This window comes from Podarcis raffonei, chromosome 2 (assembly GCF_027172205.1).
Source record: "Podarcis raffonei isolate rPodRaf1 chromosome 2, rPodRaf1.pri, whole genome shotgun sequence".
NCBI classification, from domain to species: Eukaryota; Metazoa; Chordata; class Lepidosauria; order Squamata; family Lacertidae; genus Podarcis; species Podarcis raffonei.
The window spans coordinates 71,797,286-71,824,999 of NC_070603.1; the positions used below are offsets into that span (position 1 = coordinate 71,797,286).

The window sequence follows — 27,714 nt, forward strand, 5'->3', positions numbered from 1 at the left end:
GCTCTGCCACTGAGTTGTAGCCTCTCCCTCATGTGCCATGGAGGAATCCTGCTGCACTGACATTTCTTAGGGAGCACCACATCTGAAACCCCCTGCATTGGCCCCTCCTCTGCCAGGCAGGTAGTAGTGGATCAGAGCAAGCCATATTCAGTGGGTTGGTTTGCAAGGGTTTTCTGTTCTGCTTCAGCACATCCTAACATAACAAAAAGAATGATGAACTTTCCTTTTCCTTCTCAGACACACCGAAGATATTAAGGGAATATTATAATACATGGTCCAACCCCCCATCATCACACAACAAAGACACTTGAATAAGTCCAGTGAAGGTCTTGGGCGTAGTTGTTTCAGCATATAGTGGTACCTCGGGTTACATATGCTTCAGGTTACATACGCTTCAGGTTACAGACTCTGCTAACCCAGAAATAGTACCTCGGGCTAAGAACTTTGCTTCAGGATGAGAACAGAAATCGTGCTCTGGCAGCACGGCAGCAGCACCAGGAAGCCCCATTAGCTAAAGTGGTGCTTCAGGTTAAGAACAATTTCAGGTTAAGAAGGGACTTCCAGAACAAATTAAGTACTTAACCCGAGGTACCACTGTACTTATGTTCCATTAAAGCCCACATAACAGAGGCCTTTAAGGAGAGAATAGGACTTTGCTTTCCCCAGACAAGCACAAGGCAGCTCAGTAAGTGCAACAGATGCAAAATGCATTAAACAGCTTTATGGATTAGCCTCATATATCAGATATGTTCTTTTGTCTGTTCTGAAAAGCAGCTACAAATAAATATAGATAGTGGCATTAAAAATAAAGTAATAGCCCTAGAAAAAAAAATATTTAGTAGGGAAAAGAAAGGGCAAAGCAGTTTCTGAGATGCTCTGGAAGTTGACCCATAGCTCCCTACACATTTCACATTCAAGGACACCTATAGACACATCCTCAGATGCACTTGTATAAAGTGACATAGAAAAAAACATGGACTGCAGTCATAGACATCCCAACTAAGTACCCCAATTTCTGAACATCATTACACTTTGGTTTTAAGGTGCTTGTTCTTTTGGCCCTGAACATTTTGTTTTATATTGCAAGAAGACCCTGCACTCCAGGCCCAAATCCACTAAAAGGAGAAAAGGTGACTGCTAATATATTAAAGTCCTCTAAGCACTACAGGGAAAATGGAAAGGTTAGCTCAAATCTCAGCTCAGCAGGAAGAAGAGGGCGTGGGTGGGAAACTGGTAGAATGTGTGCAGAACTATTACAGGGAAGACATTATCCCTTCTCCAAAGAGACTCGTCAGCAATGATCCCTGTCTAGCAGGTTGAAAACTTTCAAGGAGATTTGCTACAAAAATAGATTCAAGTTCTACAGCAATGAGTCTTCAACAAGCAGAAGGAAATGGCACAAAGTAATGACTGATGGAGGGGCATTTATGGGGATAGACAGACGGATGGAAAAACAGCTAGGAACTTGAACCTCTTCTGAGTTGATGAAGAGGTTTTATAATCCTATTAGATCAACCAAATGAAACAAAGGATTGGCCTCCACCCAGTCTGGTGAGGAGGGTTTCTGCCGGCACCCTGGGAAGCTACCAGATGGACTTGAGGAGCAAAAGGGGTGATAGGACAGGCTGATAGGAGGAGCCCGTCTGTCTCTCTTTCATTTAATCTCGCTTTGAGATTGGATTAGCCAGGTGGAGTGTCCCTTGCTCCTCTGCTGGAGTTTGGGCTGACTGAAAAATCCAAAGCAAGTCTGATCTGATATCCCAAAAATAGTGGGGTAGTTTAGCTGCAGATCAGAGTCTACCATATTCCTTTGTGGACACCTATCCCTAGGTTGAGGATAGGACCTGCCATAGTGGCATAAAAATCAGCCCAGTTAATCTTAACAGTAGACCAAATGCCTATTGCAGCAGCAGTAGCCTAGCATATATATTTCTCTGTGCAAAGTGCTTCAGCGTTAATGTCTTTTTAGGACCTTGCCACTTGTTTGGGCACATGGAGCATTTTATTCCCTCATGGGTATGTGTGCACTATTCTTTCTTCCCATCCCATCTACCCATCCATCCATCAGCCCATCCACTTCAAGATATTCAACACCTGCACTTGGCTTTCTCTTGTTTTCATAGCTCAAGCGCAAACTTGAGATCACAGTGTAAGTCATTATAAAGAGCTTCTGAGGAGGGTTGATATTGGGGAGAAGTGTTTGTTTATAATGCATGTGATTTTTAAAACAATTCCATCCTAGGTTTAGTGCCAACTCCTTTGTCTCTTGCTTAGGATCCTCTACAAGGCAGATGCCACCTTGTTACAAGGCAAGTGGCTTTGCTGTGTGGGAGAGGATAGTAATGATGTAATTAGCAACCCCCCCTGGCTTCTAGGGGTTGTGCAGTTGTTATTTCCTTGCAAAAGGTTTTAATCTATGAGCTGATAGAAAACAGCAGGGGTGATAAGAGACCTCGCTGAGCTACATAGATTACAATTCCCTGTCTAGGAATTAGCCTGAAAAAAACAAAGCCTGGGGGAAGGAAGAGTTCCAGATAAGGGAGGAGTGACTCCATCCTCTCCACCCCTGCTGATTGTGGTATCCTCTATGTCACCTCTGGCTTAGAAGACTTCATACATTATGAGAGACAACTGGATTGACTGATAGATTTTTTAAAAGATGTGAATATATGTCAGGAAGCCCTAACCAGTCACTGGTATGTGTGCATTTTCTACATCTTCCAAAACACCCACCTGTCTCATAAACATGTTACATTTTAGAGTGTGCACTATATGTATGGGTTGTAAACATAGTGTGTGAACCTCCCCTCCTTTTGTTCCCACTTAGCCTAATGTGGCCTCCTTTTGGCTATATGAACCTTTTCATAGATCAGTAAGATATCCAAACCCTTGTGCATCTATGATCTCCTAGAAGGATCTATTTGCAGAGACAGATCACAGCATATGAGCCAATATACCATACTGGTCATTGGAAACATAGATGAAACTCAAGAGTATAATTATGTACATACATATTCTACCTGTTTACTTAGAGATTTATACCCTGCTTTTTAATCTCAAAGTGTTCCCAGATTGGCTAACAACATTTAAAACAACCAAAATCAAGTAGTGAGTAACATAATTAAAATAGCAGAGCAAACAACAGTGAATCATAGAAGCAAAAACCAGCAAGATATGAATATACATTAGAACAGTATCTTAAAAGCTTGGTTAAATGGAAAGTGTTTGTCTATAGCCAAAAAGACATCAAAACTGGCACCAGGAAAACCTCTGTATGAAGGGTATTCCAAAGATGGGGCACCACCCCTGAAAACACCCTCTTGTGGGCCACCACCCTCCTCAATTCAAAAGATAGGAGGACCTAAAGGAGAGTGTCTGAAGAGTATTACAATGATGTCTGAGCAGCTTCATGTAGTACAGGCATGTTTTGGGGCCTAATCCTTAAAAAAGCTCAACAACTTCAGTCCCAAAAAAGGTCAACAACTTCATCAAATCTGGCCCTCCTTGAAAAAAGTTTGGACACCACTGATAGAAGCAAGTGGTCCTTAAAGGGCATGGGACTTAAGTTGTATAGAGTTTTCAAGGTCAGGGCCAACATTTTAAATTGTGTTTGGAAGCTGATGTTTTGCAGCAGTTGTGTTCCTAAGAGTTTCTTGCTTTGCATTTCCATAGTTTCTTGAGTTTGTGTATTTCACACACACACTTAAATACCTCCCTTCAGTTCATAGACTTCTTGGTGCAGTTAAAAATTAACAAGTGTTGTATTCGCTTTCCCTCAGATTATATGAGTGTGATACTGATGGAAACTATTCTCAGTGCAGTGAAGTTTGTGGGAGTGAGCAAGTTTATGTAAAGAACATCAATCTTGGCACAGGCTAGATAATTAGGCTCTTTTTCTGATAGAAGCATTATTTATTTTATTTATTACTGCATTGCATAGGATGCTCGAACGGGTGGAATTCCATAATACAACCACTCCAATTTCTGTACCTGATAGATGGGACTAAGGAATTTGGCCCTGATCAACACCATATAGCCTTAATATGTTAAAAGTATGCATTTTAGGCTTTGTGCAACTAGTACTGCTTTGAAGAAATTTTCTAGGACTTAAGATGACTTCCTAACATGAACTTCTTCCTCTGTGTTCAGATTCAGCAACCCATCCCTAGCCTGACAGTAGTATTAGGAAAAGAGCATCACTGGAAAAGTTCACAGCTGCTATAAGAATTTGCTATTGTCCATTCTTATCCATTATCATATTGCGAGGTTGGCTCTTTTTTGGAGGTCTCTTGGGTTTGCCCCTTAGTATGTCCCCTGGACATTTTGAGATGCTATCTTGACTCTTGGGGCAGCTGACCTGGGGCCTGCTTCATCAAATAATTATCCATTGAGCTCCCAAACAATATCAACAAATCTGTCCCAAACAAACAATCCATCATCCTTATTGGAAACAGATCATAAAGGCATAAACAATCCCAGCCTGGCCTCCGGATCTCCCTCACTCTGTGTGTGTGCTGCCATCAGTTGTGTTTCCTTGGCCAGCTGCACTGAATAAACCAAATGTAGATTCATTAATTACTGAGCTATACATCACCAAGGCCTCTGGAGAACACATCATCCTCCGAAGCTGAGCCGTTCTGCCCCAGGTCAGGGGAAAAAAGCCTTTTCTCATTTTAGGGCAACATGAACTCTTGGGAAAGCAAACAAATCACCTAATCACAGAGAAACTGAGGAGGGAGGAGATGGGGGGGAGAGATGTTCAAGGCCAAAGGTGGTTGTTGATCTCACATCCTGAGACATCACATCCTGTAGCTAGGTTAGTCTTGGCATGGCAGGGGGAGCAGGAAGTATCCCATGCCTTTGACCGTGTAATGCATGGAAGCTGCCCAGTAAGTCCTTATGCTTTGCTACCCATTTTCCAGCTAACCGTGAATCACTTCCATGATGAATTTCAGCCAGCAATACGCAAATCCATTTCCATCCGTTTGAGGCACTCCCTGGGCACTGCTCCATTGTGAGATTGCAGCCTTCACCTTACTCCTTTGTCCCTCCACCTTTTCCTTTGTTATCAAAAGCTGAAAGGAGGGATGAGTCACCCAGAAAGATGACAGAAGAGCTACTGGGTACTTGCTTCCTGGACTTGCCCAGTCACCCGCTGCCTGGGCTGTATCAGGAAGGGATACTCCCAAGAAATGTACTGGTGATGACTTGCAGTGAGCAGGAATTCCTCTCCATCCCAGTTCTTTTTCCTTTCTTTTTTTAAAGTGATGTGTTCTTGAGGGATCAACAGATATGTTTTCTAGTAAGTCTTATTGATCAGGGGTGGCTCGTCACATTTCTCTTACTGAGGCTAAATAATAATAATAATTTTTTTATTTATACCCCGCCCTCCCCAGCCAAGGCCGGGCTCAGAGAATCTGGCCCCACCCCACCCCCACACTGAAGCCTTGCTTACTAGGGTTGTATGGTGGTGGCTTCCAGTGAGATCTCACAGAAAGTTGGTGAGATCTTCCTGGAAGCTGCACCATCCCAGTGGCAGCGGGGGGGGGGGGAGTGGGGCACCCATGGGGTACTGCCCTGCAGGATTCTGCCACCTGAGGCAGTTGCTTCGCTCCACCTCATGCGCAAGAAGGCCCTGCTGATGATGTCTGTGACAGTCACTTCTAAGTTAGTCAGTATGGGATTGCAACTTGAATTTACTAAAGCTTCATTAAACTCCGCTGATTTGAGCTAGCACACAGTACTACAATTAGTGATGGGCAAACTCTCATTGGAACTTTGGGAATTGGCCAGGCAATTATAAGATTCATTGGTGAATGCTTTTTGTATGTTCATGTGGTGCAGGGGAACGAGGAAGGCAACTCTGGGGGCAGGTGTCATTGGCCGTGGTGTCACCCAAGAAGCAACACTTATTGTTGTGGTATTGTAGCATCTTCATTTCCCACTCAGCCCTTCCTGGTAACAAGTCAGTTCTTGGTAAATGATTTAAGCACCACCTCAGTAATGCTTTGGCTTAGGCTTATGCTATGATAGGTATGGACAACAACTCCAAGCAGAACTAGCTGAGACTCTTGCTTATCCATTGGCTGCCAGTTGAGTCTATATCATCGTTGTCTAGAGTAGTGGTTATCAATTAGTTAAGTACTATGGACCCTCTGTTTTTCAAAAGTCAAGCCATGGACCCCCTACTTTTGAAAATTTTGATAGCTCCATTGTAGTTGTTGTTATGTGAATGGTGCCACGGACCCCCTGGGTGGGTTACACGGTTGGTATCTCGTGTGTGTGTGTGTGTGTGTGTTTACAGTAATCCCAACAGCTAACAAGGCTGTTGTGTCATATCTTTGAAAGTTCCATGTTCTGATTCATGCTTGAATCCTTCCAGATGGAAGACACAGAAGAGAATATACAATGGCCTCATTCACTTGTAACACTAAACCAAACCATGACTAATCATGAAAAAGCAAGCGTGCTGGTACACAGTTCAAACACCAACCCTGCCTTCCTTCTGCCCTGCTCCTGTAGATGCCACACTATTTGGAGTGAAGTCATTGTTACTGCTCATGGTTTGTTTAGAGCAGGACAAACTGCAAGCTTGGGTTAGTCTGTAGTCTAAGCCAAACCATGGTTTAGCTCCCGTTAGTGCAACAGGAATGAGAGAGGAGTGAAGCAGTTATGATTTTCTAATGGCATGATAACGCACTTGCTCATTAATGCTAAGGCATAATTACATGTGAACCAATACAATGTCATATAGCAAACTAAACTTCATATAGTAAACTTTATCCTAGACATTTTCCTTCTATAAAATTGTACCTGGACAATTCTGTGGACTGTGTAGTTCTGTTCTGCAGCTTACTCTGAAAACACTCTATTCTTGGCTGAAAATATCCCAGCCGTATCTCTTTACCTGGTTCTGATCTTCCTTCTGAGTCACACAGCACCTGTTTACCTGCAGGATTGTTGCTCTTGGCACAACAGCTGATACATCTGAGCAAGCACTATAACTGCTTTATATTTGAATGGGCATCCTGTGCTCATCTCCCTGAGAAGGGGCATCCACTTTCTTCAGATGTATACCGTATCAAGCCTACCAGCATTTTATCCAGGAACATATATTGCATTTCGTCTTTTATATGTTTATTTAATCTCTTATGGGCAGTTAAATGAGTTGGTGGCGCATGCATTAGCCTCCCTCTCCTCAGTGGCATCCTAAAACCTGTGTGCTTAGTATTATAGGGGAGTTTTACTGAGAGTTAGATTATGAAATGGGCCACATATCACAGAGGGTGGGGATGGGGCACTTGTGGTCCTCCAGATGTTACTGGACTTACAACTCCCATCATCACTGACTGATGGCCATGCTGGCTGGGGTGATAGGATTTGGAGTCCAGCAACATCTGAAGGGCCTTGGGTTCTCTTATCTCTGAGATAAGCTCATGGAGCTCTTCAGAGTTTTAGATGTGGTATACTTCAATGATAATAAAGTTGTCTTCTAGCTCGCCCAGGTAGATATGAAAGCATTTGCTACTCAGCTGCTTTGAGCATCCAAAACTAATTCAGAGTAGGGTGTGTACTCATCTCTTTTCTTCTCATTTCAGATAGGGCTCATCCACAGTTCTACTTTCCCTGCTGTTTCCTCCCATGGAAAACCCACTACATACCGCTGAATCAGAGTGAATGGCAATTGGGTTTTCTCCAGATTGATGATTGCTCCAATTTAGCACTAAAGAGCAGGTTTTCCAGGGTGAAGTGGTGGGGCAAAGGCAACACTGCTTGAACCCATGCCCAGAAAGCATGAAACAAGCAGAAAACCACTTGGATCTGTGCTTTCTAGGCATGGAACAAGCAGAAGTATGGATGAACTCAAAGTCAGAAACATAAGATCAAAGCTACCATACCTAGGACTTAATTGGGTGACTCCTACACAAAGTCAGCTCTTGACTTGCTAAAGGTAAAGGTAAAGGGACCCCTGACCATTAGGTCCAGTCATGACCGACTCTGGGGTTGCGGGGCTCATCTTGCTTTATTGGCCAAGGGAGCCAGCATGCAGCTTCCAGGTCATGTGGCCAGTATGACTAAGCCGCTTCTGGCAAACCAGAGCAGCGCACAGAAACGCCGTTTACCTTCCCACCGGAGCAGTACCTATTTATCTACTTGCGCTTTGACGTGCTTTCGAACTGCTAGGTTGGCAGGAGCAGGGACCGAGCAACAGGAGCTCACCCTGTCGCGGGGATTCGAACCGCCAACCTTCTGATCGGCAAGCTCAAGGGGCTCAGTGGTTTAACCCAGAGTGCCACCCGCGTCCCTTGACTTGCTAGCCTAAAACAAATCTGTGCATGAATCAGAGGCCATGCTGAAGCTGAGTTGGGTACTTTTATCCATTTTTCCTGCCAATTTAAGTTATTCAAGAAAACATTTAAGCTTGTGGAGAAATGAGTTTCACCTTTCTTGCAGCCCTTGCCCTGTTCCTCTTGTCTAGGAAGACACACTCCTCAATATCTTATCCAGCAGTTGCTCAGTCCCCCTCAGTCTGAGCTTGCCTTCTTTTCTGTGCTCACACACAGATTGTTCAGCTATGACGCCAAAGTTAATGAGAACCTGCCATATCTTTCATTGGGGTTATTTGCAAGGCACTGGGTGCTACCTTTTTTTGCTTGATGGGATTTTTAATGCAAAGAGACAGCAGCCTGCACAAGGCCCCTGACAGGCCTACAGCAAATGGGGAAAAGACTGACTGACACAGTGCTCACTTGAGAGCAGAACAATCTGTGTTTCTGTGCTACTGCTAATTTGCTCTAATTATTTCTTGTCTAGATATGAGTGACTGAACTGTAGAGCAGCACCATCCCCCTACATCTTAAATGGGTTTTGCACAGCTTTGAATGACTTTTTTTTGTTTAACGATATATAGTGACTTTTCAGTATTATATGTTTGGATATACAGCCCAGAACTGTTGAGTGCAAATGCCATGACTGAATAGTGTGCATACTAGTTTAGTTTAGGAAGAAGAATAAATAATGCTAGTAATGTTTATTTTTATTTAACGAATTATTTGATTGTAATAAAACTTCTTAAGCATTTTACAGCAAATGTTCCTAGTAATGTTAGTCTTGGTACTCATCATAATTGAACATCAAACGTATGCTTGTATCTAATTGACTAACTTTGGCTAAACGATGCAATAAATTTGCTCCATACAAGTTTTATTTCCCTGCTTTGTAGTAAAAGATTTAATTATCTATGCTGTGTCTCCAGGTTTGTCTATGTTATATACTTTTCAAAAAATGTTGGCTACTTATAGAAAAAACACTGGTTTAACAACTTCTACGAGATGGAGCTTTTTCATCCCTGTTCTGTTGTGGCCGTATCTGAGATTTAATCAAGAGAGGCACAGTTATTCAAGACAAGATTCATTTTTTGTTGTGAGAGTGTGTTGTTTCCTTCTTTCCATTTTTACCTCCACTGGAGAGTTGCCTCTATGAGCAAGCAGCATGTTCCTCCTAAATGTTAAGCTCTTAGAGGCTTGGCTTTCAGATGAAAAAGGTGCTCATTAATAATGTTGTCTATCATTTGTGCTGTGCTTCTGAAACAGCAATTGGAGTCAGATTTCTGAAAATACAAACTATATGAATTCTTCTGAAACATATTTTCCAGAATAGAGCTGTACAAAGGTTGTTCCATCCTAACATAGATTCAGTGAATCAATAAACTATCAAATAATCTCATAATTTAGCCTGTGGCTCTAAGACTTTGGGGTTCATCAGACCAATGGATGCCACTGATACAAATAACTGTCTGAGGGCTCATCCACATATACCTTTTGCCATGTGTTTTCTAGGCACAGGTCCACACTTTCCCAGTCCATGTTTTTTTGCCCCACCGCATTCCCCTGGAAAACAAAATCTTTACTGCTGAATCAGAACAAACAGCAATTCCAGTTTTCCGTGGATTGCTGCTTGCTCAGATTCAGCAGCAAAGAGCAGGTTTTCATGGGGGAAACACCAGAGCGCAAAAAAAAAAAAAAAGCTGTGGGACCTGGACAGCCTAGACCTATGCCTAGAAATGCAGAGCAAAAGTAAGTTTGGATGAGCCCTGAGGGTTTTGATTGTATATTTCCCTGCTAATGAGGCAGGATAACCAGTGTAGAGTTTGTAAATGTGAATACTAAACTTGTTGCTGTTATTGTTTTAAAGAAAGATTGTGCCATGTCTAGAAGCTGAGCCTGAGCTAGTGCTAGACTATTGAACAGTTAGGCAGATTCTGTGTTTCTATAATCCCAGCTCCAGAACTAGTTAGTGTAAGTATGATTTTGTAGCACTTTGCTGGATTGTGGAAAAAGCCATTGGTTACAAAAGTAATTTGCTTATGAAGGGTTCCACTACTGAGACCTATTTATTTCACTCGAGTGAATAGCTAAGTATGTTCCAACTTCTGACAAAGCTGCAGAAGGGCATAGCTGTTGATTAAATAAATTGTTCTGGGTTTTTTTTGGCTGTATAACTCTGTAAGGTACCATGTGTATTGATGGACTTATATAAATATAACCACCATGATACTTTTAGCTGTAACTGTGCATGAGGAACTATGCCTGTCTCAGGAAAAAAATATATCCAGTGAGCTGCTGCCATTCAGTGGATTGACAAGTCACATGGGTATGCTGTCAGTCACCCTCCTTGATCACTGTAATTTGGGAGTGTAGTCAAGAGAATTTCCATTATTCATTTTCCAAATTTGTGGCAGGGAAGAGAAGCATACACTGGCTAGGCATCCACTTGCATGTGCATGAGTTTGAAAGGTGGGGGTGGGAAGATGGACACAGCTCCAACACACCAAAGCAGTTTGCTTCAGGTTGACTCTTTAAGCACTTTGCAGCAAAAGGGCAGAAAATTCTCAGACAATATGGACCCCCTACCCAAGTAGGGATTTGTTTAGATAAACTATGGGCACTGGGCAAGTTTTAAAAAACTCACCTAGGAAAAATGCTTTTGTATTTGATTGGTTGGTTGGTTGGTTGGTTGGTTCTATGAAGGTTGTGTTATGAATGCTTTAAATCATATGTTGGTCCCTAGCTTTTACGCATGGTGTTGGCATTTCTGAACAAACAAAAATATTCTCTTCTTGCTTCTTGGTTAAAGATCTGGCTTATATCCAAACCATGACAGTAGCCTCTACTCCCATCCCTGTTTGAGCTCTAGTCATTGTGATTAGTAGCCAGAGCCTGACAGGTTCAACTATGCTACCTCTTTAATGTTTTACTGGGATAAGGGAGGCCTATTTAGGGCCATATAGCAATCTTGAACTCAGTTTGTATCTTCCCATCTCTTGCTGTAATACAAGCCTGTCTCAGAAGGCAGAGGTTATGTCATGGAAGTGCATCAGTGAACCACATCCTGGTTCCATGCCACTATTGGGGACTGGTGTGCCAAATGAGAGCTACAGGGCCAGTAGCAAATCCAGTTTATTCACTGATACAAATGAAATTAGGCAGGCCCAGTGGCAGGGGGCAGAGGGAAGCATGTGAAGAACGCTGGGGCCTCTGCCTCCCTGTGAGGAGGCAGCAGCTGGGGATGAGGCAAAAAAGGCAGAACCTAAACAAGGTTTAATGCTGCTTTGGCCTTACTCACCCTTTCCCTATTAACCCCCCTGCTTGCTGTATGGGAGGCCCTCCAAACTGCTGCCCAGCTTCAGTGTTCTGACAGGCAAATTGAGGAAGAAACAGATGTTGGAGCTGCTGCCAGATGCTTCATCCAGATGTTTGTTTGTGTTGAGTGTAGACACAAATACAGACTCACCCCTGTGCTGACATTTGAACATCCACGCTGCTTGAAGGTTGCACATACATTTTCTGCCACACAGAGTCTCAGAAAATGAGAAGATTTGCATTGACTTGTTTGTGTTTTGTTTAGTGACCATCACATATACTTCTTTTCATAGATTTGGTGATGCATGGGCATTCGCAACAGGCATGCAAGCAAGCAAACACATAGACAAACGCCCATAATTACATGAGGCTATTTCAAAATACTTTAAAACTATATTCCCCCCCCCCCTTGGGTAGGTCTGAAGGTTAGTCTTTTTCTTTCACTGCTACAGAAAAAGAGCAATGTGAGAAAGGATTTTATATATATATATATTACCTTAACAAACACTGTACACAGTTAAAAACATTAGCAGGATTAATATAACACTTGCAATGTAATAATTTTGTGGTTTTAAATGGAAATTTGAAAATAAATTTGGATAATATTATAAGATGCAGTATAAAAATAAGCATTATGGAAACTACAGAGGTGGGCAGTGGAGGGAAGTCCAAGGATTCAGGGAATCCTGTATATGTATAAAATTGATTATATTTGAATACAAAAGGTATTTGTAAAAACTGAAAATAAAAATATATTTAAAACAGAAAAAGAACAATGTGCACTCCAATACTGGAAAGAGGAAACATGCAGTAATTGCAGACATAACAGACAAATTTAGCACTAGATTAATGAAATAGCAGGTCAGGGTACTTTTGGCGGGTGGGGTGGGAAGGGAGGTGGTTGGTTGAAAGGTTAGATACAGACTTCTTCACTGCAGTGGTATGACAGAGAAGCACAAGGCTTCTAAAGGTGGTGTTTTGAAAATTGTTTGAAAACTAAAACAACTAACTGAGTACATTTAACTACCGAATAAGGACCTTTATCATTCACGTAATCATTTTCCATGCTGGAGTCACAAGGACTGGCTTAAGGCATCGTGTTGCCTGAGGCCAAGGACAAGTTACATCCCTCCCATTTCATGTATAGAAGCTGACTCTCTGGCAGCTGAATCCTGCACTGTACCTGACAACAACAAGCTAGGCATATGACAACACCCAGAGATCTGTCCCTATCAGCAGCTTGATGCCACTTGCTTACTGCTCCTCTTGGTGTCTGATCACTGTCTATCCAGAGCTTTTCAAACTGTGTGTTGCGGCACATTAGTGTGTTGGCTGCAGTGTGTAGGTATGTTGCACTAACGCTCCCCGCACTCCTCCTGTGGCTGGAAAGGGCTCGTTTAACCTCCTGTTTGCTCATAAAACTGCATTACCGTGTCGAGAAATTATGCATGTCCAAAAAGTGTGTCACCAACTTGAAAAGTTTGGAAAGCTCTGGTCTATTCAAACGAATGTTGTGGTTCAGCAACAGTGGTGCCAGTAGTGGTGTGACAAGCAACACATGATAACTCTTGGAGTGCATGCTTATATTTGTCTGCCTCTCCGCTTGCTTGCTTGCTTGCTTGCTTGCTTGCTTAATCAGGGTCCTTTCCCAGTGGTGCTTTCTGTGTCACACTGAGAAAAGGCAGCTAGGCAATACAGACAAACAGACCAGCAACAAGCAAACATAATCAGTTCGAGCTCATTCAGATGGGAATGGCCAAAGGACTCAGGAGGTTAGCTTGTTGGCAGAGGGGCTGCCTTAATCACTCCCCAGCATCAACCACCTGTGACAGCCATCTCACTGTTCTGTATGGCAGAGCTGGCCTAAATTGTAGTAGATTCCCTAACTGGAGTGAAAGCTGCATTGTTCCAGAGGCAGTGTTCTGTCATTTGAGTCCCATAGAAATGAGATATTCCCTGCAATAGAAATGCTACTTAAAGGAAAGATATTTGTATCTCCTGCAACATATTTAGAATGCCGCATTTATTGTTTTAGAAATGTTTTATTGGAAAAGCCTCTGATCCACAGTCTTGAATTAGAATACACACATGTTGCATGTACTGCCACTTATAATACTAGTGATCTCATTTATATTCTATGCTGATATAGTTCCAACAAAGAACACTGAAATGACATAACTACCAGTCTTCAAAATGCTGTGCCAGTTTCACCCATGTTGAAATAAATAGGGCTTGTATGGATGGAGCAGCCTGAGGATTGATGTTAACACAGTCTTTGATACAGTGAAGTTCACACACTGCCATATACAGACCCACTCTCCTTGATTGATTGTGTACTGTACACCCATGAAAGGCTCTATCAGGAATTCCTTATTCCTCCCCCCATATTTTTAGTCAGTCACATTCTAAGTACTGTAATGAGATAACACTGTATCTTAACAGAGGAAGCTGTTTGGATTGGAAAATGTACCTCTGGCAAACATGTTGATTATAAAGGCTGTGGGGCTGCCTACAGGTAGACAGATTTTGAAGAAGGATGTTGATGGATATTTTTATTCCCGTTAGATCAAAGTACACATTACATTAACCATGCGTGGTTCCTCTTCACTTGTAGATGTTTATTTTCTGCAGTCTACAATGGTAGGCTAGTATATTTACCCATGTATGCACACCCACTAACACTTTCCTCTCTGCTAGTTTTCTACTATCGAATTCCTCCCGCCCCTCAGGTTAGCACCACAGGACAAAATATATTTAGGACACACACACACACACACACACACACACACACACACACACACAACTGGAGTTTGGAGTAGCAAGCTGCATGTAGTTAATATTGTGTGTAGCTTGAGTGTCTTGGTGTCAGCTGAATCCCATTCTCAAGAAACTTAGTTGCTATTTTGTAGAATACTTCATGGACTAAAAGCACATTCTTGTGATAGGTGATGTGGTAGTGATGAATTATTGATCCTTGCAAAAGTTCTGTTGACTGAAACCAGGCTGTCCTTTCCTGGGCCGCTCCCAAATGTTGGGAAAACTTTTTCTTACTCAGTATGTCTTTTAAAGATGTCATTTACATGGTCCTCCTGCAGCACAAATATCCCCTTCTGTGAGAAGATGGGAAGGGTGTTATGAAGAAGTTCCCTAGGAGTTATATAGATCTCCTGCCTGGTTCACTGCAGTGAACAGAAACAGTGATGCAGGAACAGCCAGCTATATTGGTGTCCTGCCTGCCACTCCATCTACAGTGGTACCTCGGGTTACAAACGCTTCGGGTTACAGACTCCGCTAACCCAGAAATAGTACCTCAGGTTAAGAACTTTACTTCAGGATGAAAACAGAAATCGCACAGCAGCAGCGGGAGGCCCCATTAGCTAAAGTGCTACCTCAGCTTAAGAACAGTTTCAGGTTAAGAATGGCCCTCTGGAACGAATTAAGTTCTTAACCAGAGGTACCACTGTAATATCCTCTGTCAGGAAGGTCTGGAACTGGAGATGGAAAGAATTCTGCACAGCAAAAGTCTCTTAGGGCATATTCTGGAGATTCCTCCCCCCCTTCCTTGCTGGAAGCACTTGAATGACCTTGAAAGGCTTATTATTTCAGCAATAACTGGCATAGCTGAGATTACAGCAACTCAGCAGAGAAATCAAAATAGGCACATTCCATTGGGCTGCCCCCCCCACCCCCACAAAAAAATGTCTGCAGAGGGGAGTTAGACTTTCAAAGATGAGAGTGTCTCAACCCAGTCCAGTATTTTGGAGGCAAAGTCTGTGTGGCTGGTGATGGTAGGTGGTCAAATCAACCAGTGTATGCCCTCCACCAGATTGAATAAGAATACCATGCCAGCTGTTGAGAGCCCTGTTTTTCTCAGAAGAGAATGATTAGGTAGCTTTGAGTATTGCCGACACATGAAATGTGTGCCAGCTGTTAACCCAATTGTGCACCCTGTATCCCCCCAAGAGGATGTAGCCTGCCTTCATAATATAAAATATTATTGTCATGTTTGTATCTGGTCAGATTTTATTTCTGTATTCATTAAAACATGTATTGCTGCCGTTCATCATATTTGGAATGGCAGTTACAAAATAACAATTAAAATCCTTAAAAATAAACTAAGATATGCACAGATTAAAATGCCTGGATAAACAGAAATGTTTTTTGCTTGGCACTGAAACTATTGCATAGTTGGTGCCAGGCAACCCCCCCCCAGCACAACCAGGATGCCATTATTAAGAGAGCCATTTCCCTTGTAGATGAATAATGTACCCCTGAGGGATGGACTGCATGAATGATATTAAAGCCTTACCTTTAAGGAGCTCACAGCAACATATATCTAGGGTTATACTCTCTTATCATTGAAAGAAGCAGTGATTTGCTCAGGGTCATCTAGTGATCTTCAATGATATCAGTCCAGGTTGAACAGTCTACCCTACATTAGCTGTCTTAATTCTGATGTCACCCCTAATCATTCAGCAGCCACCCCTAATCCTGTTGAATTTTTGCTTCAGGGGGAAAAAAGGAGGGACCTCAGTGAGTCTGGCAGGTGAAAGAGGGATAAGATAGTGCAGGGTGAGTAAGAACAGGAGTAGATGGAGAGTATAACTAGACAGAGTAAAGCCTGTTATATTTCTGGTGACACTGAGGGTGATAATGAAACCCTGGCTTGCACCCAAGGCATCTGTAGCACTCCTGGCTGCCATCTGTGTGCCTCATTTAGTGACTGAATATTCATGACCCTCATTAAACTCTTTCAAATACTTCCCCAGCAGAGGAGCTAAAAATAACTTGGGGAAGGGGGAGGGTCGCCCCCTTTATATTCTATAAAGCACCCAGAATCTGGTTAAGATAGGAGCCTCTAGTTATCACAAGCAGCCGTTTCTTACTAGCCTTGGCTCCCAAATGAGTCTGCAAAATGAAAAGTATTACCACCACTCCACAATGTCCAAGTGGCAACATGGTCCTTCTCATCCTGGCTCTGTGTGCTTTCACTCCTTTTTATGCCTCTTCTTCCTTTCCTGACTGAGCTTCCAAGCATTCAGAGAGGCTGTATTAAGGACACTTGCCTGTCTCTTAAGAGGTTGTGATTAGAGACTGCTATAGCTTGTTACAGATATGAGGGGAACCATGTGGTCTCTAGGAACTTCCTGCAAGTATAGGAAAGATGTTCAGACTTGAAATAAAATTTTGCACAAAATTTAAATTTGGCAAAACTCCTGAACTTATATATTTGTTGTTGAATAACCATAATTATTTAAATTTTCATTCAGAATTTGAATTAGATACTTCCTTTAAAAGAAAACCCTGTCAGTTCTGGTTATTTTTTAGGCAATAGTGTTGCCTAGTTAATTTCTTTTCTACCTTGTTTCCCCCATCAATCCTTTACCTCTAACTGCACCCATAACTCTTACTATTACTGATAATGTTGTAGAGGGGCTGAAAGCAATTCCCTCCCTCCCCCAAACCCCTGATTTTTCCCAATCAGATTTGAGATGGGAGAAATGCACGTAACAGAATGGAAGATACATACATGTAAGGTAAGAGCTGACAGACGGCAGGAGTGGATTGATAGAGTTGGCTAGCTGCCATCTCAAGCAGTGAAGCAACTAATGTCGCATATCTTATGGGGATTCCTGAGGAATGACATCTGCATTGTTCATTTTTTCAAGAAGACAAATGCAATAGCAGAAGCACTGAGCATGCAGTCTCAGGGCCTCTAAACGAAAAAATGTTTCTTTCTGTGATTGCTTCTTCACACGCACTTTTAAACTATTCAGTTGTGCTTCTGCCCAAAACGTTAAAATACTAATTTCAATGCAACTCCGTTCATGTAGACTAATTCGAGGCCCCTGAAACTTTATGAGTTGTAGTCCTTTCCATGATGCAAGATTGGGGCATCTACCTCAGGTGTAGGATGGCCACTTGTGTACATCACCAGAAAAGGAGACGCAGATTTGCATAACAATTGCACATGCTGATTCATATGTATTGGTGCAAATCTAGAAACGACCACTCTAATTTAAATAGAAATGCAATGCATCCCATTATAATGAACTGGAGTCCAACAACATCAGGAGGGACACAGGTTCCCCATTCCTGAAATAAATGTATTCTGAAAGAGTATCCTCTGTAAAGTAGGATATATAACTACCCTACTCAAGTAGAAAATTTTGGATGCTGTTACAGGACAAGAAATTATAAGCTGTAATAACTATAAGTATTGTTATTTTCTTGAAGGTGAAGGAACCACTTAGAATATTATGTTCCAAGCATCAAACTGTATTCAACTAGACCCAATGAGCTGTTTCTTATAATGTAAGAGAAGGGCACTTAACTCTTAGATATCTTAGCTGTTGGATGGGTACATCACTCTTGAAGAGCGTCACACTAAAAAATAATACTCTGGTGTGGTTCACTGTACCATCTGATTTTTTCTGTTCTTCCATTCTGTCTCAAAAGCAGAGTTAACTAGAAGAAAGCAGTAATGTGGTGAAGTTCGTACCCTTTGAGATTGGTGGAGCAGATGTGTTTTTAAGAACTGTGTATTGTCCCAAAAACTGTTAGTATAATTTATTTGTTTAAAGAAGTTATATGCCACCTTTCAATATAAATATCTAATACCAGAAGGTTCAAATTATAGCAGGATGCAACAGCCTTGGGAATTTGTCATCTGTGCACTAGAGGCTCAGAAACAGAGGGATTATATCCCTGTGATGCGCATGTGCACACAAAAACACATACGTGCACCAGCACCACCAACTATGTGTCCATACTTATAAGAGTTCAGATTTGCAGCATTTGTCAGCTAGAGTGTCAACCTCCTCCTCTAAATTAATAACAGGTTAAACTGTGTGTGGCAGTACTCCTTGCACACCAACTGCATGTGTCATTTTATCATGAATTGTGTCATTCCCCAGCTGCAGTTAGGATCAGGGAGGGTTCCTAGCTTGTTGCCAATGTCATTTGCTGTATCCCCATGTCAAACATGTTGTTAAATTATGTGAGGCACACGCAGCTGGCTCACAGTGCCAGAGAGGCACGAGAGCCTTGCAGGGGTTATGTGTGGAGAGTGTTCTTTTGGATACTTTCCTTCTAAGAGCTCTCAGCAGGAACCTTATACTAGGAGTCTTTATTAAATGGCCTGAAGCCAAGGACAACAGCAGGCAAGGATCCAAGCAGGGGACAGGTAGTAAGGAGGGGAGAGAGGTGTGAGCAGCTTGGGCACATTCCAAGGAGATCACATATTCACCAGCTTCGGAGCCCAGCACTGTTAAAGAAACAGGACAAGTTTCCTGCACAGCTTTGCCAAAAAGGGTATGTCTCTGCCTAGATAATACCATTTGGGAATTCTCATCAGTGCTGTTCTGCAAACAACAAGTCTTAAGATACTGGAATACGTTAGAAAAGCCGTTTTGTGCCCAATTGGATACAACAGGTGGTATATATTATGTGCCCCTGTGGTACACCAGGTCAGCTCTGCTTACCCCTCACTCCTTTTGGCACGAGTGAGTTTCTGTTTGTACTCTTTCTCATGTTTTCTAACCTTGAGCAGTCTAACCCAGCTAACCACTGAGTTGCAAGTAAGTTCCTCCCAGTCTCCTGACTCCGATTTGTAGATGCAGTACTCGGACTCTCAGCTCAATTATTGTCAAAAGCTTTATTCCAAAGTTCACTACACAGTCTAAACATAGATCAAGTTATAGCTGCACAGGTCTCGAAGATACATAACTAGGTGCAAGCTGAGATGTTGTCTCAACACTTGACACACACTCTTGGCTCTCCTTTTGAAGAGCAGGGTGGGCGCAATCATTTGGATGGGTGGGCAAACAAATGGGCACTACTGCAAGTCGGCTGGGTCTGCTTACAGTGGCCCAGCCGACAGTGAACCCTTAGAGGATGTTGTCAGGGTTGGTGCAGCTGGTTCACTGACCAACCTAGGCTCAAATGCCTCACCTGGAGCTGGAAGTGTTTCACTAGTCAAAGGTGGGGTGGAGACAAGGTCAGATGGCTCTAAAGGTAAAGGTAAAGGACCCCTGACAGTTAAGACCAGTCGCAGACGACTCATCTCACTTTACAGGCCGAGGGAGTCGGCGTTTGTCCGCAGTTTTTCTGGGTCATGTGGCCAGCATGACTAAGCTGCTTCTGGCGCTGAGGAACACCGAAACCAGAGCAGCGCATGGAAACACCGTTTACTTTCCCGCTGGAGCAGTACCTATTTGTCTACTTGCACTTTCTGGTGTGCTTTCAAACTGGTAGGTTGGCAGGAGCTGGGACTGAGCAACGGGAGCTCACCACGTCGCAGGGATTGAAACCTGCCGACCTTCTGATCAGCAAGCCAAAGAGGCTCAGTGGTTTAGACCACAGCGCCACCCGTGTCAGATGGCTCTAGGGCCGTGCTTTCTCTTGACAAACCACTGAGCTCCTACCAAGCATCCAAGCAATCTCAGCGTCAGGCTCCACACACTATTCCCAATCCTCCTTCTCCTTGGACCAACCTTGCCAGAAAGTCTCCATGAGGCTTATGATAATCAAGGCTTTTACCAGCCATGTCTCTAGTCCCAGGGAAAACACAGCAATGCCCTGTCATGAACCCAGAGCTCTTCATAGTTTGTTCACGGACTATATAGACAGACCTCTCCCAGTCCGAATGAACATATCAGTGTCCCATTTCCCTGTTTACAGTATGAAAATCAGGCATCCTTGTAATGCTGCAAAGGTGAATCATGAATCAGGCCACATGAACGTCAGAGAAGGTTCTGGGACATTTGCAAAATACTACTCTGATAATCAAATCTTACCCTTCTGATGTCTTTGGGAATTTGAAAACACAAATATGGATTTAACATTGGGAAAGTCTCAGGTGCAGGGAGAGTAAGAGCATTCCTTAGATACACCTGAAAACTTGAGCTTGTTTACACTAGTCTAAGTTTCCAGCAACCTCCAGCTATGGTGGATAGATTCAAGGGAGAAAGAAATTATAAATAGCTTAGCATGGAATTGTGTCTCCAGCTAGTGGCTGGTTGCAGTGAAGGTATGAAATTCTGCCCTGTGAAGATGGTTTCCCTCTTTTGGCAATTTTGTTGGTCAATGTGCAACAAAGAAGGGGTGGCATTGATACAATAATGGTTAGAACTGATGGGATAATTGGTACTTTTTGCAGTGTATATCTCATGCCTTTAAAAAGTTTGCAGTTCAGTCAAGCAGCAAAAACGATACCATACAGCTCCAGAGGTGATGGTGACACCAGGAAGAAGCAAACTAGTTAAGCCAACAAATGCTGAAGTTTATCTGGTGAATGAACCTGTTCACAGAATTCAAGGCCATTTTGGAAACAATGCATTGCTGAAAGCCACAGGGCTAATCCGGCTTTTTGTTCCCCCTTCCATAGCCAACCTCTGGTCCATGACCAAATCTTAGTTCCCTCTCATGGCAACTAAGCTTCTTTTCACAGCCTCTTATGAGGGATTCTGTCAAAGGCTTTTTTGAAAGTGCAAATAAAATGGTGCCCCATAATTCCCCTTTAGCCGCTGCTGCTTTGTGGACTCATTAATAATGTATGAGGCCAACTTCAGCTCCGTGTTTCCAAACACAAGCATCCTGCCCCGATTCACCTCCCCATCCCCCCAAGGCTAAGGGAATTGTTTTCTTCAGCAGATGAGACTTTATGAATTGTTTGGCCTTATGCATGCATGAGGTAGCAATTAAGGGGACTTCAGCCGATACGTGCCATAATCTTGTCTGTAGATTTGTTAAATATTTATTTTATTTAGTTCATTTGAATTTAGTTCAGCTATGTACCTGCAGCATGTGTTGGTGATAGAGACACATTCCAGAACTTCTACAAAGACAGCCAAGCACACCCTTAAATACACAATGAGTTAATCTGCCCTTGCTTATGAAGAATTAACCTTCTTTGTCACTTAGCCGTTTTAACAAATTAAAATATTACTGTGGGTAGTAGCCAATGAGAGTCCTACTCAGAGTAGAACCTTTGAAATTAATGGAAATGACTAATTTTAAACTATTGATTTCAGTGGGTCTTCTCTGAGTATACTGTACCTCGGGTTAAGAACTTAATTCGTTCCGGAGTTCCGTTCTTAACCTGAAACTGTTCTTAACCTGAGACACCACTTTAGCTAATGCGGCCTCCCACTGCCGCCACGCCGGTGGAGCACGATTTCTGTTCTCATCCTGAAGCAAAGTTCTTAACCCGAGGTACTATTTCTGGGTTAGCGGAGTCTGTAACCTGAAGTGTATGTAACCCGAGGTACCACTGTAGTTGGATACAACCCTGTGATTCTGCAGGGCAGATTCTGGAACATACACATTTTTAGGGACATGCACCAAACAGTTGCGGCCAGTTTTGAATACCTGCCTTGTATTAAATAGACACAATACAGTAATTTAAATTGTGTAAGTGATGGTTAATTGTTAGTATATTCTTCTCCCTACACAGAGCAGCTGCATAACTGTTCCCTCAGTAGCTGCCTAACTTCCTCACAAAGTCCTTTTTTGTTACAACTGGAGCCAGACATCTCCTTAAGCAGCTTTGCCAGCTTCTCTGGAATCACCCGGCACAGAAGGCATCGCTTTTGATTAGTTCTGCAGATTGGCTAAGAGCCACACACCTCTGCTTTTCTTTTGAGGCCAGAGGCAGGGAGAATACGAGTTCCTTCTGTCAGGACACTTGAGAATGGAGCTAAACACACACACATGTATGTTTATGTTCAAAAAGACCCATTTGGAGGTGTGACTATTTGGAGTGAAGAAGCAACAGGTGGGAAAAAGTTAAGCATCTCCTCAAAAATCACCTTAGAAATAACAGCTGTCGGGCACTTACTATACACATATAAGTGTAATATGTAGTTCTGTCCTCAGTCACACTCTTTGGCGATCCAAAGCAGACTCCCTTACCAGGGCCAGCCTGCATATCTGGAGGATTTGTCTCAAGTCTGCTGTCAGTTTTCCCCTCTTGGTTTTTTATATACTTTGTACCTTATTTCCCCTGTCATTTGTAATGGGGTTCTTCTGGTCTGTCTTCTAAGCCCAGATAGTCTTCAACTTTTAAAATGAAATTTTCTGGTGCATTGACAGGACATAGGAATAGAGCTCCTGGCCTGGGGTAGAGATGAGTAGTTTTGGGGAGGTTTGAGTTGAAGGCCAGTAGTGTCTGGTGGGACCCTGCAGGTTTTCAATGCATCCAGGGCATGGCTTAAAAAGGTGCTGTTTACTTAGATGAGGTAATAACTTAGATGTTAGGTAATAACAATAATAGTTATATCTCTCCCCCCCCACTTTTCTGGCTTTTCTCCTGCCACCTGAAGATACTTTATAGAGCAATTTCCAGAGAAATAGCTATGTTAGTCTATTATAGAGGAAAGAACTGAAACTCTTGTACCACCTTAAAGTCCAACAAGTTTATAATGACATAAGTTTGCATAGACTCAAGATGCCTCTCTCAAAGGAGCCATTCAACTTGGCATCCCTGCTCTCTTTCCTCTCACTATGGGAGATATTTGCATGAATCCAGAGCAAGGAATTTTAAGTAGTGGCATGAGATTTTGGAACTTCTGACCAAAGGACATATCTGTAAGCACATATTGTGAATCTTTCTGCAGATTGGTGGAAAATATACTCTCTGGGAAGGATTTTTATCTCCTGTCTACTTTAGTGATAAGTTACTTTAATAATGACAACTTTTCTGATTGGTTTATTACAGCTGATTTTTGTTGTCTGTTTGCTATCCTCCCTGTTTATCCCATTGTGGTTTATTTCACTGTATATAGCAGGTCTGGAGAGCCAAGTGTCTCTCTCCAGGCCTCTTTATCTGCCCTTCATGACTCACTCTGACACAGGCCCCTCTCTCCACACTCTTCCTTGGGTGCTTTTGCCTGGTTGACCTGCATTTGTGAACTGTGACAATGCCTCTTCCTTGCTTGGATGGAGGATGGAGGTTTCTTTTGGCAGTGGCTGAATTTTACTGTAGAAACCCACATCCTCAATATATCCTAAAATAAATCTTATTGAATATACACGAATAAATCCTTCCAATAAACAGATTGTTTTTGTTGTCCAAATCTGTTTTGTACTGAACAGGTCATAGTAACCATGTGCATGAAATCACATAGTGATGAAACCTACAAAGTGCACCTTTGAGACTCTGGAATTCTTTGTCCTCTGATCTTTTTACTCTTATAGTGTATTTTCAGCTCCTTCTCTTTATGTCACTGGCTGATCTGTTCTGATGCTACAGGATAGCTTTGTAGGCTAAAGAGTCATGGCCTGTTGGCAGCCACTACTTAGCTGCTCTGATGTCAGAGAGAGGCCTGGCATCTGCAGCCTAAGCAGCTGAGCTGTTTTGGGGATTAACAGGATTAGGGAATTTCCCTAATAAACTATTGTTAAATTAAATCACGTAATGATTGCCAGGAAACACTATGGGTTTCCAAGTAATCCTTGTTGCTGTAGATGAGCAAGCAGTTTCAAAAACCAAGCAGAAGACACTTTCTGCTGATGTACATGATAATGATGATAATACTAATAGCTGGTCTAGAATTTGTTTTAAAATCCTTTTATCCTTTGAATTCCAACTTTCTGTAGTGGTGAGCAAGGAAGGCAACAACTGGAAGATGAGGATAAGGATGATGATGATTATGTTAATGTCAATGTATTCCCTTATCCTCAAAGAGGAAGGGGAAACAGAGGTCTGAGTAAGCAACAGTTCAAGCCCTTGTTATATTTAATGTGAATAGATCTCCTACAAGTATATATTCCCTGCCTGTGAAGTTCACAGTGGCAAGAAATGATTCCAGCCCTACTGCATGCCCCCCTCCCAGTGAAAATGCTAGGATGGCGGACATGTGTTCTATATTAGAGCCTGTTGTGGTCCAAGTCCAGTTTTAAGGTAAAAAATTAGTAACCTTGAAGTTTCCCAGCCACATTTATATGTCTGCATAGCCTACTGAGCAGGCACAAAGATCACATGGTCACGGTCTGTTTAAATTAGAGTGGTTGTTTGTAAAATTGCATAGATACATATAAATTAGCATACACATTTCCCCCTGCAAATCTGTGTCCTTTCTGCCCTCTTTTTAGATAAAGCATTTCCTCTTTTTTGGCAACATGCAAGTGGCCACTCCAGTGGCATCACTCCTGCACAAGCAAAAGGGCATGTGGTCTAGTGTGTAATGTGTTGGACCTGGGTCTAAGGATTTGGTGGAACCTAGGCCTTGCAATGTCATTGACGCATCAGTGGCTTAGAAAAATTGTTACCACGAATAATGTATTTAATTCTTTATTATTATTATTAGTAGTAGTAGTAGTAGTAGTAGTAGTAAATTTATGCAATATCAAAGAAAACAACAAAATTATAATGACCCGTTGTGCAGGGTGAGTCCTTTAAAAGAGGCCCCGTGGATACAGAATACACATGTTCCACGGAGCCTCTTTTAAAAGACTCACCCTGTATGTATATGCTAGATAAAAAATTCAAGTCACTTTGCATGTGAAGCTGCTCCCACTTCTCTTCTTTGCTGGGTGGGAGGCCAACTTTTTGGATTATTTATTTCAGGAAAGGTCCTTTTCAGATGGAATTAATTTGTTTATCCCCATACTGTGTTGATCAGTCTGCCCTTACACCCATCAGTTGGAACTCAGTGCAGTTATACTGTAACAATTGTTGTTAATGATCAATCTGCTTGCATCTGAACTTTGGCTTTGGTTGAAAGAGAGCCTCCCCCCCCCAAGGCATGGCGGAATGTCAGCTGAAAGTGAAGGTGTGAGATCAGTGCCATATGCAGGTCAGGTGCCGCCAGGCTAATTCTTGGACACTGCAGATTTAAGATATAGGTGCAGTATTACTCAAGAGTGCTTATTTGTGAATATCTTGTGGGTTCTGTGCATGGACAGAGATACTACTTTCTTTTTTAATTTAAAAAACCTATTAGTTTCAAAACAAATGTTTTGTAAATGCATTAACAGAAAAACAAACAAGGCATGGGGCAATGACAGTTGTTGATAACATTGCTGTACTACTATATAAAGGATCAGTGTGATTTAGAGAGACCACTTTTCCCCTAAAGTATCTCAGACAGAATTAAGATATGGAGAAGGAAAGTAATACACAAAACATCAGAACAGAACCCATTATTCCCAAATCCCTGCCCAGTCTCCTGATCAGTAGGAAAGCTTACTGTTTGGTGTAGTCAAGTGGGAGTTCCTGTTACGTAGGTTAAAGATTGCTTGGCTACAGGTGAATGCTTTGTGTTCCCGTCTCTGTTCACCAAAAGGTTTATTATAGACTGTTGCATTTCCAAGATGGAATAGGCTAGTTGCCAGGTGTGTAATTTATTGACATGGATTGCATGCAAGTATTTAATTGCATCTAAGAGCTAAGACAGAAGTGCCTGGCGTGCTCTGGTCCATGGGGTCACGAAGAGTCGGACACGACTAAACGACTAAACAACAACAAAGAGCTAAATGTGCTCCAGTGTTTGGGGAACCTGATGGTTAGTTCCAAATCATGCATGTTACTTATAGAGATGTATATGTTGCACTAGGAAACACAGGAGGAGCCATCTAATATAACTCTTTCCTGGTGTTTTTCCTCCCACCAGAGCTCAAAGCCACCAGCACTGCCCATTTCTTCAATTTCCTGCTCAACTCAACCGATTATCGTATTCTACTGAAAGATGAAGATCACGACCGCATGTATGTGGGGAGCAAAGACTACATCCTCTCCCTGGATCTTCACGATATCAACCGGGAGCCCCTGATTGTAAGGGTTTTTCTCATTTTGTACCAGGAGCAGACAAGGAACATCTGGGAGGCTTTGTGGGGTGGAGGGCTGCAAAATGACCAACTATTTCCATATGATGCGTATGGATTAGTAGAGTGGGTTCAGGGGCACATTTCTAATTTTGAGAGAATGCTATGGGTACCAGTCATAAAATGGCTGCTGCCAGGGGGAGTGGCTTGACACAACATTGGGAATACTGGGAATATTCCTACATATCAAAGCATCAACTGTTGACCTGGGAGACCAGGGTTCAAATCACCACTCAGTCATGAAGTCCACTGGGCGATTTTGGGCCAGTCACTCAGACTAACCCTACCTCACAGGATTGCTGTGAGGATATAATGATGAAGGGTAGAACTATGTATGCCACCTTGAGCTGCCTAGGGAATATTAGCAAGAAAAACAACAAGACAAGTCTCAAGGCAAGTGGGGAAAGTATCACCTTTGCCACCGCCTCCCCCACTCTAAATCAAATGCAAGGAACAGCAGGAAGGCAGTCAGTGAAGCAAGTGGGGATGGCATCCCGGATGTCTTTTCTCTGCTTGCCCCCCACAATGGCCTCCAGAGCTAGAAACAGGGAAGACAGACCCATCACTGATTCTCATGGAAGACATTAAATGCTCTTGCTATTTCTTTTTAGGGCTGATCCAGGTGATTAGTCAAAGTGTACCCTGACTATATTTTGGTCTCACAAAATAGTTAAAAGTTTTTACAGAACTGTTAGTTTTTCAGAATAAACATTCTTCATTAGACATTTTAGTTGCTTGCTACCCAAAGGCCTCCAAGCAACTTATAACACCATGCTATGTAACACTATTTATGCAAGGCACAGCGGAAAGGCAAAAGTGTGATATGCAGAGTCCACATGTAATTACTGGGTGGAAGTAGCCATGCTGCAGTGGGATAGCCTTGTTGGGGAGAATCATGGCCACTTCTGTTTTCATCTCATGGGAGAAATACAGTTCAGTCCTGGAGAGGGGAAAGCACACAACACTCTTCAAATAATTCTCTTTAGCAACAAATTAATAAAAGGCAGAGACATCGTCAGCATGAGCAGTGGGTTGCAGGGCTACATGAACATTCCTGAGAGTGAGTGCTTAATTTCTAAAGAGCATTTTTATAAAGTTTAATTTATAAAAAGATTAAAATTAATCTTCTTAAAAGTAACAAGATGATGAAGGTGCAAAAGGAGTCACTATCACTGTTGTTGCTACAAAGCAACAATCCACTAGGTGTCTGTGACACTTCCACGCAGCACCTTGTAACAAAATTGAT

At 42.4% G+C, this 27,714-nt stretch overlaps 1 protein-coding gene across 7 annotated transcripts in view; it reads left to right on the forward strand.

Moving 5' to 3' along the window:
* SEMA3F (semaphorin 3F) overlaps positions 1 to 27,714 on the forward strand; it is a 118,146-nt gene that overhangs the window by 54,746 nt on the left and 35,686 nt on the right. For all 7 annotated transcript variants that reach the window (XM_053377398.1, XM_053377405.1, XM_053377399.1 and 4 more), the window contains exon 3: positions 26,258 to 26,418. In XM_053377398.1, the coding sequence (XP_053233373.1) occupies positions 26,258 to 26,418 (161 nt within the window). The remainder of the gene's footprint in view (positions 1 to 26,257; positions 26,419 to 27,714) is intronic.